Source organism: Pseudopipra pipra, chromosome 19, assembly GCF_036250125.1.
Source record: "Pseudopipra pipra isolate bDixPip1 chromosome 19, bDixPip1.hap1, whole genome shotgun sequence".
NCBI classification, from domain to species: Eukaryota; Metazoa; Chordata; class Aves; order Passeriformes; family Pipridae; genus Pseudopipra; species Pseudopipra pipra.
This window is the reverse complement of record NC_087567.1, coordinates 5,027,563-5,040,843: the sequence shown is the minus strand read 5'-3', so window position 1 is coordinate 5,040,843 and position 13,281 is coordinate 5,027,563. Positions and strand designations below refer to the sequence as shown.

The following is a 13,281-nucleotide window of genomic DNA, read 5'->3' as shown; positions in this document are numbered from 1 at the left end:
TGGGGAATAACCTCAGCACTGCACAGAGCAGCATCTCGTTCAGGTGGCCAGGACCTCCATCTCAAGTAGGATGTCCTGCCTGACCCAACCTGCTCTTTACAACCTGAACGCAGCCTGGCATTTGGCCCAGACCATGATGGCTTTGTCAGAGAGCATATTTACATGAACTAATTAAAAGCATCTCCCTTTTCCCTCCCCTTCCCAACCTCCTGCTTCAAGCTCAGCCTTCTGCAGGGCTGAGTCTCGCTGAAAAGATGTTGAAGGGTATATGAAAGTGATATGGGAGGGGGCTGTATTTTTCTCTTCCCCTGGTGCTAGGCATCCTCTCCTTCCACAATTTCAGTAAATTCAGAATGTAATGCAATTGTGGAAGGCTGTGTAATCCCATCTCCTCTCCTGATGATTGCTGTGCTTTACATATTGGGCGCAGCGACCTGTCTCTGAGTAGATTTGTTTTTGTAGTTGAATTAGGAAAGGGCTGGCAAGAGCTGTTGTGGGAGATGATAAATCGCTGCTCTGGTCTCTGGTTCTTCTCCTCCATGTGAAATCATCCTTGGGGACTGCAGCAGATCCGTCTCTGTGCCCCGCTGTGCCCAGGGCAATGAAATCAGCAGCTCCCCTTGCTCCCCAGCCAAGCTAGCGGGAAGAAATCCCTGTGGTATATCATTTCTTGGGGATTAATGGCTGTGCCTCCAGGGAAGGCGTGTGTTGGTGCTGGGATCAGTGCTAGAAATCCACGGAGCCCCCAGCAAACCTTTCTGGCTCTTCCTCTGCCCTGTGTGCCTTGGAGGCACCGGGGGGGGGTCAACACTGACACTGAGACACGGGTGCGGGGTTTGCAGCCCTTTGTCCACCCTCTGCCCTTCATTTCCATCTCCCAGGTAAAGGGGATGGAGAACAGAGGTTTCCCATAGCAGGGGCAGCTGGCAGGGCTGCCACATCCCCTCCTGGCCAGAGCACGAGCCCCATGTGTTTCTTTGCTCCCTTGCAGTGGATGAGGGCCAGGTGGACCTCTGACCCCTGCTATGCGTTTTTTGGCGTGGACGGCACCGAGTGCTCGTTCCTCATCTACCTCAGCGAGGTCGAGTGGTTCTGCCCTCCCCTGCCCTGGAGAAACCGGACGGCGGCTGCGCCTTCGCCCCCACCACGGCCCCCGGTGCAGGTAAGGTGGGGACAGCCTGTGTTCTGCCACTCTGGGAGGGTCTGGGGGGAGACATCAGCTGGAAATAGATGTTCCCAGAGCAGCAGTGTTAGCAGGGCTGTGATGCCTCTTGTGGGTTTTCACAGGATCACAGGATGGTTTGGGTTGGATGGGACCTTTAAAGGTCATCTAGTCCAACCCCCTGCCATGGGCAGGGACACTTTCCACTAGGCCAGGTTGCTCCAAGCCCCATCCAACTTGGCCTTGAATGTTTCCAGGGATGGGACATCTACCACCTCTCTGGGAAACTCATACCAGTGTTCATTGTAAAAAATTTCTTCCTTAAATCTAGTCTGAATTGACCCTCATTTAGTTTAAAGCCACCACCCCTTGTCCTGTCACAATAGGCCCTGCTAAAAAGTCTGTCCCCATCTTTCTTATAAGCCCCCTTTAAGTATTGAAAAGGCTCAAGAAGGTCTTCCTGGACCCTTCTCTTCTCCAGGCTGAACAGCTCCAACTCTCTCAGCTTGTCCTCATAGCAGAGATGCTTCATCCCTCTGATCATTTTTGTGTCCTCTACACCCACCCCATGTCCATGTCTTTACTGAGGAATCTGGGATATTATGAGATGTTCTGGGTGCAATGAGACCTTGGGGTTTTGCTGCATGAAGTGGAGGAGCTGTGGTGGCTCTGGGGAGTGCTGCCCATGCAGGAAGGACCCACAGCACCTGAGCTGCGATGGACAAACCTCCCGCAGCCCCTGGGGCAGCCCGAGGGCTCCTCCCGTGGCCGCTTTCCCTACACTCACAGTGCAGAGCGTGTTCCTTTCCTAGGCAGCTTTCCGGAGCGACCTGGCTCACCTCCTGGAGCTGATTGGCACGGGGAAGGAGTCCCTGAGCTTCATGAAGAAGAGGATCCGGCACTTGGCCCAGCAGTGGCTGCGGGCGGCCCGGCGCCTCGAGCAGAAGCTGAAGGGGCGGCAAAGGGACCAGAAACACGTACGAGCAAATTGCACGGCGGGGGCTCGTGGTGTGGAGATGGGAAAGCTGGGCCCTTGGGAGCACAGAGAAGTGGAGACAGCTGGGCTGTGAATGAGCTGGAAGGAAAATTCGTTTATGGAAGCACGTGGGCCTGTGGGGTCGGTCTGTTGCCCGTGGATGTGGCTCCACGTGAATTCGGGATGTGGCAGGACTGGTGTTGCTGAACAAGGGGGTGGATTTTGGAGTTGGGTCCTGGTGGATGGGAGAAAATGTCCAGCTGGCAGCCAGCCATCAGCAGGGGGCAGGAGTCTGGCACGTCTCCTCTGAGGACATGCTGAGGTTGCTGGCCCTCCCGTTGGTGTATTTGTGGTGCCCTTCTCTTCGGTCCCTGTGTGCTGGGAGATCTCCCTCTGCTCTGTGGTTCACACTGTGATGTAATCAGGAATGTGAGCGTGGTCCCAGGACACAGAGCACTAGACAAGGGGAGCTGGCCAACTCTGACCATTTGGTCTTTGCTAATTGGACACACTTCACTTGCCTTCATCCCTCTCTGATTTCCCTGCATAATTACAGTGTGCGAAGGACCTGGAGGGACTCAGGGACCATAAGTTGTTTTGGACTGGAAAACCCAAATTGGCCCTTTCCCCGGTGCTGACCCCTCTCCTTGTCTCTCCAGATCTTGATCCATATTGGCTTCCTGACGGAGGAGTCGGGGGATGTTTTCAGCCCACGGGTGCTGAAGGGGGGCCCGCTGGGCGAGATGGTGCAGTGGGCTGACATCCTGGCTGCACTCTTCCTCCTGGGACACAGCCTGAGAGTCACAGTCTCCCTGAAGGAGCTGCAGAGGTGGGTGCTGGGTTCTGTGGGTGCTTGGGCCCCCCCTAAGAGGGTCTGCCCCCTGCACGTGTGTGGGTTGCATTGAGGTCCGATGTGAAAGCACAAGGTCAGAACAGGTTGCATGTGGCTTTTCCCTGACCTGCATCTCAGGCCAGGCTGGTGCTGTACTGGTGCAGGCGTTGGGTGGGTGCAGACCACCAGCATCATGGAATAGATTTCATCCTTTCTGCATCCCAAGAAAGTGGGAAGGACTGGTGTGAAGTGATGCTTTGCATGGGGCTGCTGTGGACATGCCTCGGGCAGGCACTGTGGTCCTGGCACTGGATCTGAGTGGAATGATCCCCTGCTGCCAGGATGCAGCATCCTGTGTGCTGCCTTCCTGGCATCCTGTCCCCTGACACCTGCCTGGAGCTGGGCATGGGAAAGGCTCCCTCTCGCCCATCATTCCCCAGGGATGCTCTCTGTGGGGCTGGTGGCCCTGTGGCTGCAGGATGCAGGTGTCCTGCAGTCGCTGGCTCTTCCCACTGTACATGGCTGCACTCAACCCCCATGGCTTTGCTGGTGTTGTTTGAGCAGTGACCGTGCTCTCTTCCTTCCTTCCTTTCTTTCTTTCTTTTTTTCCCTCCCTCCCTTCCTGCTCTGCCACAAGGCAAGCAGCTGGTGTGGCTGCCAAATAGAACCTGCATCCCTTGCAGGTGGGTGGCAGCACCTGGGGAGTCCCTCCTCAGGAGGTGCTGGGGGTGGTTTGGGGACCTGCAGGGGAATTTGCTGCTTCTGGAGGCACTTCCCACAGAAGGATGGGCTTTTTGTGACGTGGGATATGGGGTGATGCAGGGTGAGAGTCTCCAAGAGGGACCAATATTAGATGGAAAAAGTAAGAGGGGGAAGCCAACCACATGCCACGTTCCTCTCTGCTGATGCAGTTTTGTTATTACCAGGCTGACACTGCTGCCTCTTGTAGCCTCACAAGGTTTCCTTGCCATCCTGAGTGGAGGGCAAGTGCCAGGGAAAATACAAATTAGATGGGTTATAAATCAAGAAGAGCCTGAAGCTGCCTCAGGGACTGGTCAGGCTCTGGAACACACTAAGCCAGTATCGGCCACATAATGAGCCGTGCTGAAAAGGGAGTGAAAAAACCCAACAATCCTGGAGAAAAAACAGCACAAAAAAACCCCCCAACCCAGCCCCTGTGGCATTCAGAATTAATGAACGGAATTAGCTCCTGACTAATTAACTCAAAAAATAATCCTGGTCCTAATGCAAGAGGCAGCAGCTCCTCAAAGAGGCGTGCACGTGTCACAGCGATCCGCGAGGTGTGCTGAGCTCAGCTGATGTGCTAAATAACACCCGTGCACTCGGGGATGAAAGAAGTGAATGGCTGGGAGGGTTGTGTTGTTGTTGTGTGGTTCTTGCTTGTGGTTTTTTAATGAAGAGCCTCATGGTTGTTGTTGAAGGAGGGGAAGGAGCTGGTGAGTCTTACAGGGGGTTTTGCAGCGTCCGTTTCCCTCCGTGAGGGACTGGAGAGCTGCGTTGCTGCCTGTAGTATTTTGCCTTTCTCAGGAGCGTGGGAGCTTCAACGTCAGTTGGCAGTGATGAGATCTCTTTTGACGTGGATTTGGATGTGTCCCCTAGGATGCCTGGGAACAGCAGCTCTATCTCTTCCCCTTTGTAGCTGAGATGGGAAGTGAGTGAGCTGGGCTGGGACTGCACATTTTGTCCTCTGTGTCCCAGTGATAGATGCTGTCCCCACCTCCCCAAGAGTGTGTCCTGTGCCTGGCTTTGATGACATTTTAAATGCTGGACACTCATGTCAAGTGCCCACTTTCATATTGATGGGGCTGGGGCCAGTGGAGGCAGGATCTGGGGCTGTAGCCAGGTCCCCTCTGTCCCAGACTGGGCCCAGCACTCACTGGGACCCTCCTGCAGCCCACCAAGAGATGGGTTAATATGGGTGTCAGAAGGGGGGCAGAGGTTCTGCCCAAGGGGGGACTGAGTGGTGCCAGCAATCCTGCTCAGTGTCTGCAGATCTCTCAGCAGTGTCCCTGCTCTCGGGCTGGTGGCTCTAAGGAGTGTTGGGAAAAGCTTTTGCCTGACCAGGAGCGAGTGGGAGGTTTAGCAGAACAAGTGTAATTAATCCTGAGTCATGCTAATAGTTAATCTTGGGCTCTTTGTTAAAGCCTGGAGGGGACTTTACCTGTAGCCACAGCTTTTGGCAGGGGTTACTTGATGCTCAAGTGGCTGGAGTTTTGCCTTGCTGTAGACTGGGGCTGAATTTGTCCTCTCCCATCCCAAGTGTCTCTTGCTGAGCTTGTAGCAGCACAGGCACCAGTGTTGGGATGGGTTCAGGGATATTTTGCTCCAGAAATGTGCAGTGTTGAATCCACTTTCTGTGTATTTTTTCTTTGGCAACTCCTGCTCCTTTCATGCCTGGGAGCTGTAGCTGCTCTGGCCCAGCACAGCCTTTGCTGGCACTCATAAATTATTCAGCATGGATTAACCTCTCTGCTGGTTTGTTTTTTCGTCTGTTCAAATTTCTGAGCTGATTTTTCTGTGAGTATTGATCATTGGCAAGGGATCGCTGGAAGGTTTTGCCTGCATACACTTCAGTGGTTATCTGAGAGCTGTTCATTATTAGCATCTGTATTGATTGCAATGCAGCAGTGCCTGGAGGGGGTGGTCAGGATTGGGTCTGGAATGCTTGGGATTGGGCAAACGAGGAGGAAAAATAAGGCCCTGGTCAAAAAAGCTGGTGATGGAGGACTGGGGATGAAAACAGGCTGTGAGTGTGACTGGACCTTAAAGATCTGTGAATTCTGCTGCTATGTCCTACCAGGGGCTAATTTTTCTCCTGTAGTTGAACTAAGTTCAGGTGTATTTGTCCTCTTTTGCATTTCTCAGTGAATTTATGAGGTGCTTCTGATGCGTCTTGAGAGGCAAGGGGTGAAACACAGGCTTATCTGGTCCCTTCCAACCCAAACCACTCTGTGACTCCACGTGCAGCTCCCTGGGAGGAAGGCAAACCGTTGAGCTTGGAACAGGGAGCCAGGAGCTGTTTTCCATCTGAGATTTGTGCTGGGTTGGGAGCCAGCAGCATTTTGAGCCCTGTCTTGAAGCAGGGCGGGAAGAAACATCGGAAATCTGAATGCAGACACTTTATTCTTGCTGAAGACACCTTGTCTTGTGTTGGTAGCTCAGAAGTGCTTTCAGGGAGGTGAGAATCCAGGCCGGCGTTCGTGTGTGCTGCTTGGTAGGGGAGGAGTGGGAAGTGCCTGAAAGCCCTGAGCTGGGTTGATAATGAGGCAGCTCATGAGTAGATGTTGGAAAATTACAAGCAGCACTTTGGAGCAAGGGCTGTGCCGGCACAAAAGCTGCAATAAGCCGAGGCTTTTCCTCTGGAGCACCCGTGCCATGGGGTCAGGCATGAAGGATGTGCTCAGCCTTTGCCCTCAGGAGAGGGGGCACTACAGGCAGTGCTGGGACCTCCAGCTCCTACCCCCATCCTCAGGTCATGGCAATGGACATCTCGGCATCTCCAGCTGCTTTTGGAGGGCTAAAGGAGAGGCTTGGGCAGACAGGGCTGTGGTACTGCTGGAACCACAGGAGTGCTGATCTCAATGACGCTGAAAGGTGCTTTTTGCAATGGTCCCCTTGGAATTAACTGCTCATAAGGCAGGACAGAAAGTCGAAGAAAATGGGATTTGATGCCTCGTGGGGTCAGGGCTTTACAAAGTGTTCCCGGAGCTTAATTGCTCCTGTCTCTAGTTCTGAACTCCTAATACCTTCCCTGGCAAGACACTTGGTTTTCAGCACGTGCTTGTATCCTGTGCTGGCAGCCTTTTCCCTGCCCAGCAGTAGCTGTGGCTTGGGTGACAAGCCACACACTCTCCCCGTGCTGGGGTGGTGTGTATGGGCTGCATTAGGACTGGCACCATGGTGGTACAAGGCTCAGCTCCTGCTGCCACCACTCCACCTGGCACACAGTTAGAGCTCCCATTTTCCTGTGCTCTCCACGCTCACCGAGGTGTGTTCACGCTGCAGAAAGAGCCATTCAGATGGAAACACGATGTCCAGACAAATACATTTCTAATCATTTCCTGGCAGATAAAAGCCGTCTTTCTGTCTTGCATCTGTTCACATGAAAACCTGCGCCATGCCCGGGCTCCTGGCCTCACCTCCCCTCGCCAGCTGGCAAACACAGTCCTGCCATTGTGTGGGAGAGACAGGAATTGCTTGTGAGAACAGCCAGAAGTGACCAGTTGCATGTGATCCTGATGGAGCTGCATGGCATGGCTGTGGGATTCATCAGCTCTGCACCAGTGGGCAGGAACCTTCAGCCTTTAGTGTAGCATCAGGTGCTCCTGGTACTTGAGAGTGTTTCTGGAGGCTGATGGGGCTACTGGGTTGTTCTTTTTCTGGCCAGGCATTGATGTTCTTGCTGGGACATGACTGTATAAGGGCTGTTGCGGGCTTTGGAAAGGCTGGATTTTTGGTTACAGGGCTCAGGGGGAGCTGAAATGATGCTCATGATTGTGGGTACTCGACAGCTGCAACCCCTTGCAAAGACAGAAATGATGAAGACTGAACCGAGAGGTTACATGGGCACTGGACACAACACTGTGTGTGTTTGAGCTTCCTTGGCTTCTCCAGTCTGTAATTTAATCAGGACATGTTTCCAGCAGATATATCTGGTGGGCTGGAAGGGACCTTGAAGCTCATCTTGCTCCACCCTCCTGCCATGGGCAGGGACACCTTCCTCTAGACCAGGTTGCCCCCAGCCCAGTCCAACCTGTCCTTGACACTTCCAGGGATGAGGCAGCCACAGCTTCTCTGGGAAACTTGTGCCAGTGCCTCACCACCCTCACAGGGAAGAATTTCTTCCTTTTTTTTAGCTCTGGAGCAGCTGGGACAGCAGGAGACAGCCTGTCTGTCACAGGGTCTGCCCAGGCACCACGAGCATCTGTGTTCGGTTTCTGCTGCTCTCTGAAAGAGCCCAAGTATTTATTTATCCTTTCCTGGGAAGTTACTTCATTATTTGCTGAATCTCTGACCAGAAAAAAAAAAGTTTGCTCTGGCACCCTCCTGTGCATCTCCAGGCCTTGGAAATAAAGCAATGGATTGCTGAACTTCCCCCCTGGGATGGGTAGGGCTGTGTCATACAAGATCAATGATGGGCCAGAGAAACAGTCCAGACACACCTTGCAAAAGTGAAACCATTGCAGGTGCCTTAAAAATCATGCTGAAATTGCTTGAAAAATCCTTGCTTCTAGCAAGTGTTTATTCTAGCAGGGGGAAGAGCTGGGAGCAGAGGGCAGGCAGTAGGATGTTCATCTCGTGGGCTTAGGTTTGCGCTTTAAATTGGTTGTGATGGGATTGTCACAGACCCCCATGAACTGCACAGGCTCAGCTCTGGCACCTTTCACCTCTGGATCACAGCCCTGTGCTTGCTGGGCTCTTGCAGACATGGAGAAGGTGAGTGAGCAGCGAGGACAGGAGCTCTCCTCCATTCCCCCCTCTGTCTTGCTGATGGCAGCAGATGTGGGCAGAGGAGATGCAATTAAATATAATACAGGATATTGGCCCAGGCTGCCAGGAGATGCCCATGAGATCCATTTAGTGCTGGACTTTGCAGCACCAGGAGTGATAAAGCGTGAAAGAAACGTTGGGTTAATTTGAAAATAGGTCAATGGGATGTAAAGATAACCCCGCAGTCATCTGATTTCTGAGCGCCTGCACCGCGCCCGGGGAGGGAACGGTCCCCTGGTTTGATTAAAGTACCTATAAGAGGAAATAGCAGGACAAGAAGCTGCTGTAGATTTATTCTGGAGTAGGCACAGCTGGTGGAGGCAGCTGGCGGAGAGGCGAGCTCGGCTCTTGCATCCACTGGATTGGAGCTGCTTCAGCCGTGCCCTCCCAAAGAGGAGCGATGTACTAATCCGGGATGTTGGGATGGGACAAGCCACTGGATCACCACCTGGGGCTCTGGAGGTGCTGAGCCCAGGCATGAGCTGGTCACCACCCTTGGCTGCTCTGGGAGGGGAGGTTTCTCCAGGAGCTGGGATCAAGTGACTTCCAAAAACAGGTCTCTGGGCTGCGCCGGCTGAGGAAGCGGCATTTGCGCTCATCAATTTTATTTGCGTAATTTCAAGCGCCATTAATAGTACATGGCACGAGGAAAAATCAGGGAAATTGCACTCCAACCATGAGTGAAATTGGGTTTAGTAGAAAATTAGTTGACTTAACTGGCAAATGATGAAAGCTTGAATAAAAAATGTTTAAATAAGGAGGAAGGGAAAAAAAAATCCCCCCCCCCGCCATGTCAGAGGTGCAGCCTGGATTTGCATGACTGGAATATTAAAATCAGTGGTTATAAAGTGTTCGGGGAGGATAAGGGGCATAAATGGAGAGATGCTCTGCTCAAAGACACTGGTCCTGCTTTTAGAGCTATTCCTGCCACGCAGTCAAGGCACTGGGAGTATAGATGGATGTGGCAAGTCCTGAGCACCTGGAGAGGAGGGGATGTGTGGCAGATTGCAGTGAGGAAAGGAGCTGGGGGAGCCAGACCTGCTCCACCTAATTGGTGGAAAGTTTTTTGGAGGCTTCAGAATTAATTATGCTAATTGCTGTCTCCCACAGCCCCTCATGAAGCTTGGTTAGGGCTTTCTTAAATTAGAGATTATTTTGTAATGCAGTGGCTCGTGTGACACGTACCAGCTGGAGGATGGGGTGTGCTGCAAGGAAAATGTAATGGTTTGGGGATTTTCACTTAAATACAAGATTTAGAGATTGGCTGAGTTGCTTCACCACAGTTGCCATGTTGGTGTAAATCACTGTTTGGCTGATCACTGAGGAAAAAGCAGCATGTGTGTGAGCAAATCTGATGTTTAGAATTGCATCTCTATAAAACCTTGGGGTTTTTTTACTGGCTTAAAAATTCCCCTTCAGACTCCCCAGGAGGGTGTCTCCTCGTTGCCCTATTTATCGTAGCGAGGTAGCTGTGGGAGGTGAGAGCCTTTCTATTCCTGCCATCTTCCCAATCAGTCCTGTCGTGTAAAATTGTGCATAAAAGTGACAAAACTGTGACCTGTTCCCCCTGCAGCCGCCCCGGCTGGGCTGCCCTGAGCTGATGCTGATATTCCTTGTGACAAGAGCAATGAAGCAGCTGCAAAAGCAGCTCTTCGCCTTAAATTGAAATGCTGGGGTTTTCCTGGCTTTGTTATTCCACATTTACACACTTTCTGGGTGTCATGGTCAGAAGTTTGGGATGACCCTTCACCGATCTGAGGTTGGGATGGGGCTGGAAGAAGGATCTTGGTGCTCAGCGCTCAAGGGCTTGCAAGCCATGTAGAATCATGGAATAGTTTGAATTGGAAGAGACTTTTTAAAGGTCTTCTGGTCCAATCCTCTGCAATGAACAGGGGCATCTTCCACTAGATCAGGTTCAGAAGAAGAGGGAGATACAGCCAGGAGCAGACCAAGAGCCCTTCATTAGTATCTCTTCTGGCCAACCCACTTCTGGCTCCCTGTGACACCTTCTGATATTGGTGAAGAGTATGAGAGACTGGAGAGCAAATGCTTGTGATAACTGTATGCCTTGGCTGTTCCCCAGGTGGAAGAGCCATTGATTTCCTCTGGAAGCAGCCATGGGCTTGATAGATTAAATGCTGAAGGACTAGGGAAGGGATGAGGACTTTATGGAAGTGCTCATCAGAGGATGGACCCTTGGGCTGTGGGTTCATTTGAGCTTCAGCTGAGCAACAAATAAAACCCAGGTAGGGCTGGAAAGAGGATTCTCATGTTCAGAAGGGAAGATGCAGAGAAATTACAAGAAACAGTAACAGAGCTCACATAAGAGGGAAAGATTCAAAGCCTAAGAGTTTAAGACGTGGTCAGAACTTTTATTCCTAAAAGAAGTAAAAATACTTACAGGCACGGTTGGGATAAATTCCCATCTCCAAATAGGTGCTAGGAGTAAATGAAGAGCCCAGAAGAAAACAAAGACAGACGTCTTGGCAGGCAGGAGTGAAGGGTGAGATTTCACAGTGTCTGAGCTCAGACTTGCAAAATAAAACAGGAATTCCTCAGCCCTGCTGGAAGGACTGAGAACGAAATGGGACAACTGCGTGGTGAGAGTGAGACAGCCTGGGTGGACCAGACCAGCTCAGCGGTTTGGTTTTCCATGAGGGTGTTGCTGTTGCTTTTTGGGTGTTTGTGGGGTTATGAGGGTGAGGAATTATTATCTTTAGGAGGAAAAAATTATAGAGCTTTAAAACTGAGGAGCGAAGCATTTGTATTTCTGAACAAACTGGCACTTGGAAATCACAAGTACATGTAACTAGGATTTTTGAGAAACCTGCTGAAGCTGGAAGGTGTCACAGGTTTTTTTCTGAGAAGGAGGAAACGTGGTCCAGACAAGCAGATGGGCTGCCAGTCTGACATCAGTGGTAGACTCAGAGGAACAGCTTTGGAGAGAGGGATTCATTGGTTCAGAGAAGTAATTGAAAATGGAAGGAGACACAGCACAGGTTTCCCAGCCTTGTATCTTGCTGGATTAATCACATCTCACCCTGGCAGCGAGGTAACTGATGGTCTTGATAAAGAGATTGCAGTCGAGTTTATCTGGGTTTTCATCCACTGGAGGAGGGAAGAGGGGCTGAGTATGGCTGTTGTAAGGAACTGTTAGGGAATTTTAGGCTAAGGTGGGAGCCTCACAGGCAGAGAGGAGAGGAAAGATGTGGTTTTACAAGTCTGTCACTGATGTGATTGCAATGAAACCAAATGAAATCTGGTGTCTTCAACAAGAGACATCCAAGGGAGTGTGTGTAGTGACTGAGATGGTGGTGAGCCCTGTCTGGGATTGCTGTGCAGAAGCTTCACAGTCCATGTGGGAGGAGAAGGAACTCAGCTGGAGCAGGTGCAAAGATGGGGAGGGACCAGGACTCCCCAGATCTTTGGCCCAGGAAATAAAAACTGGGGAGAGGAGAACCATCTGCATCCCCTTCCATCAAAGAGGGAGCTGGTTGGTGGCTCCTGTTCAGTGCCTGGCAGGGAAATGAGTGTTTGCGTTTCAGGGCTTTCGTGGTGCTGGGCCCTGATCCCTCCTGCTTCTCCCCAGTCACTTAGGGGTGCCTCCAGGACGGGGAAACTGCCCCTTGACCAGTCCTTTGCCTTTTGACCTGATTTACACCGACTACCATGGACTCCAACAGATGAAGCAGCACATGGGGCTCTCCTTTAAGAAATACAGGTAAGCAAAGCCTCTGCCTGCTCTTATTCTCCATTTCATTAATTAGCAAGCAAAGACTAATGGTAATGACCTCGAGGGATAGCCCTCCCCATCCAAGGAGCCAGGCCCTTTGATTTTACCTTTGATTTTTGCCTGGCTGGTGCCTTGCTGTGTCCCCTGCTGCCGTGGCACGAGGCACTCTGCTCACTCTGGATGGAGCCTCATGTGTTTAATATAAAACCTCGTTAAAAGAGACTGAACTGGGAAGAGACCAGCTCCTGCATGTGCCTGGGGGGTGTGTGTGCTTCCAGTTCCGTGCCTGCAGCCAGGGGTGGGCACACCTCGGAGGGAAGTGTAAGCCTTGTGGATTTGTAAGGAGCCCTGTCCATGGCTCCTTCAGCATCAAGACAAATGTCATCATCCCCTGGTACATCACCAGCCAGGAAAATATGCGATTTAATTTAGTGCTGATAGTCCTGCTATTTATTATGGTTTTTTCCCATCTCTTCCACTATCCTACACAATTTTATTAGAGAGAAAAATGACAAGCTGCGTTATTGCTTTTATTATAAATGCATTTGCTCTCGCATTCAGCTTGTTTTGCTCTCCCCTTGCTTGTTGTTCCCCTTCTCTCCTCAGTCTTGTGCTGGTAGTGCCTGCCTCAGCATTCCCAGGATATTGGGAAAAGCATTAATAAGTCTTCAGGAGATTCATCGTTCTCACAACTGCCGGGGAGTGGAGAGTCCTGCCAGGCGAAATTGCTCCTCGCAGGAAGGAGCAGTGGGTTGGGGAGGGCTCTTCGTGATGCTCTGGGGTGCAGACAAGGGACAAGCTGCCTGGGGACACCAGGTGTCCCTGGAAGTTGGGACTCTCTCACGGTGAGGTCCCGGGGTCCTGTTTGCTCTCCCAGGTGCCGTGTCCGGGTCATCGACACCTTTGGGACGGAGCCGGCCTACAACCACGAGGAGTACGCGACGCTGCGCGGCTACCGCACCAACTGGGGCTACTGGAACCTCCAGCCCACCCAGTTCATGACCATGTTCCGTGAGTGGGGCACAGGGGCACGGCAGGGTGGTTTGGGGGTCTCACAGGTACCACAG

At 51.8% G+C, this 13,281-nt stretch overlaps 1 protein-coding gene across 2 annotated transcripts in view; it reads left to right on the top strand.

Moving 5' to 3' along the window:
* MGAT5B (alpha-1,6-mannosylglycoprotein 6-beta-N-acetylglucosaminyltransferase B) overlaps window positions 1-13,281 on the top strand; it is a 64,754-nt gene that overhangs the window by 36,945 nt on the left and 14,528 nt on the right. For both annotated transcript variants that reach the window (XM_064675731.1, XM_064675729.1), the window contains exons 6-10: window positions 992-1,162; window positions 1,975-2,139; window positions 2,798-2,967; window positions 12,071-12,202; window positions 13,092-13,225. In XM_064675731.1, coding sequence (XP_064531801.1) covers window positions 992-1,162; window positions 1,975-2,139; window positions 2,798-2,967; window positions 12,071-12,202; window positions 13,092-13,225 — 772 coding nt within the window. The remainder of the gene's footprint in view (window positions 1-991; window positions 1,163-1,974; window positions 2,140-2,797; window positions 2,968-12,070; window positions 12,203-13,091; window positions 13,226-13,281) is intronic.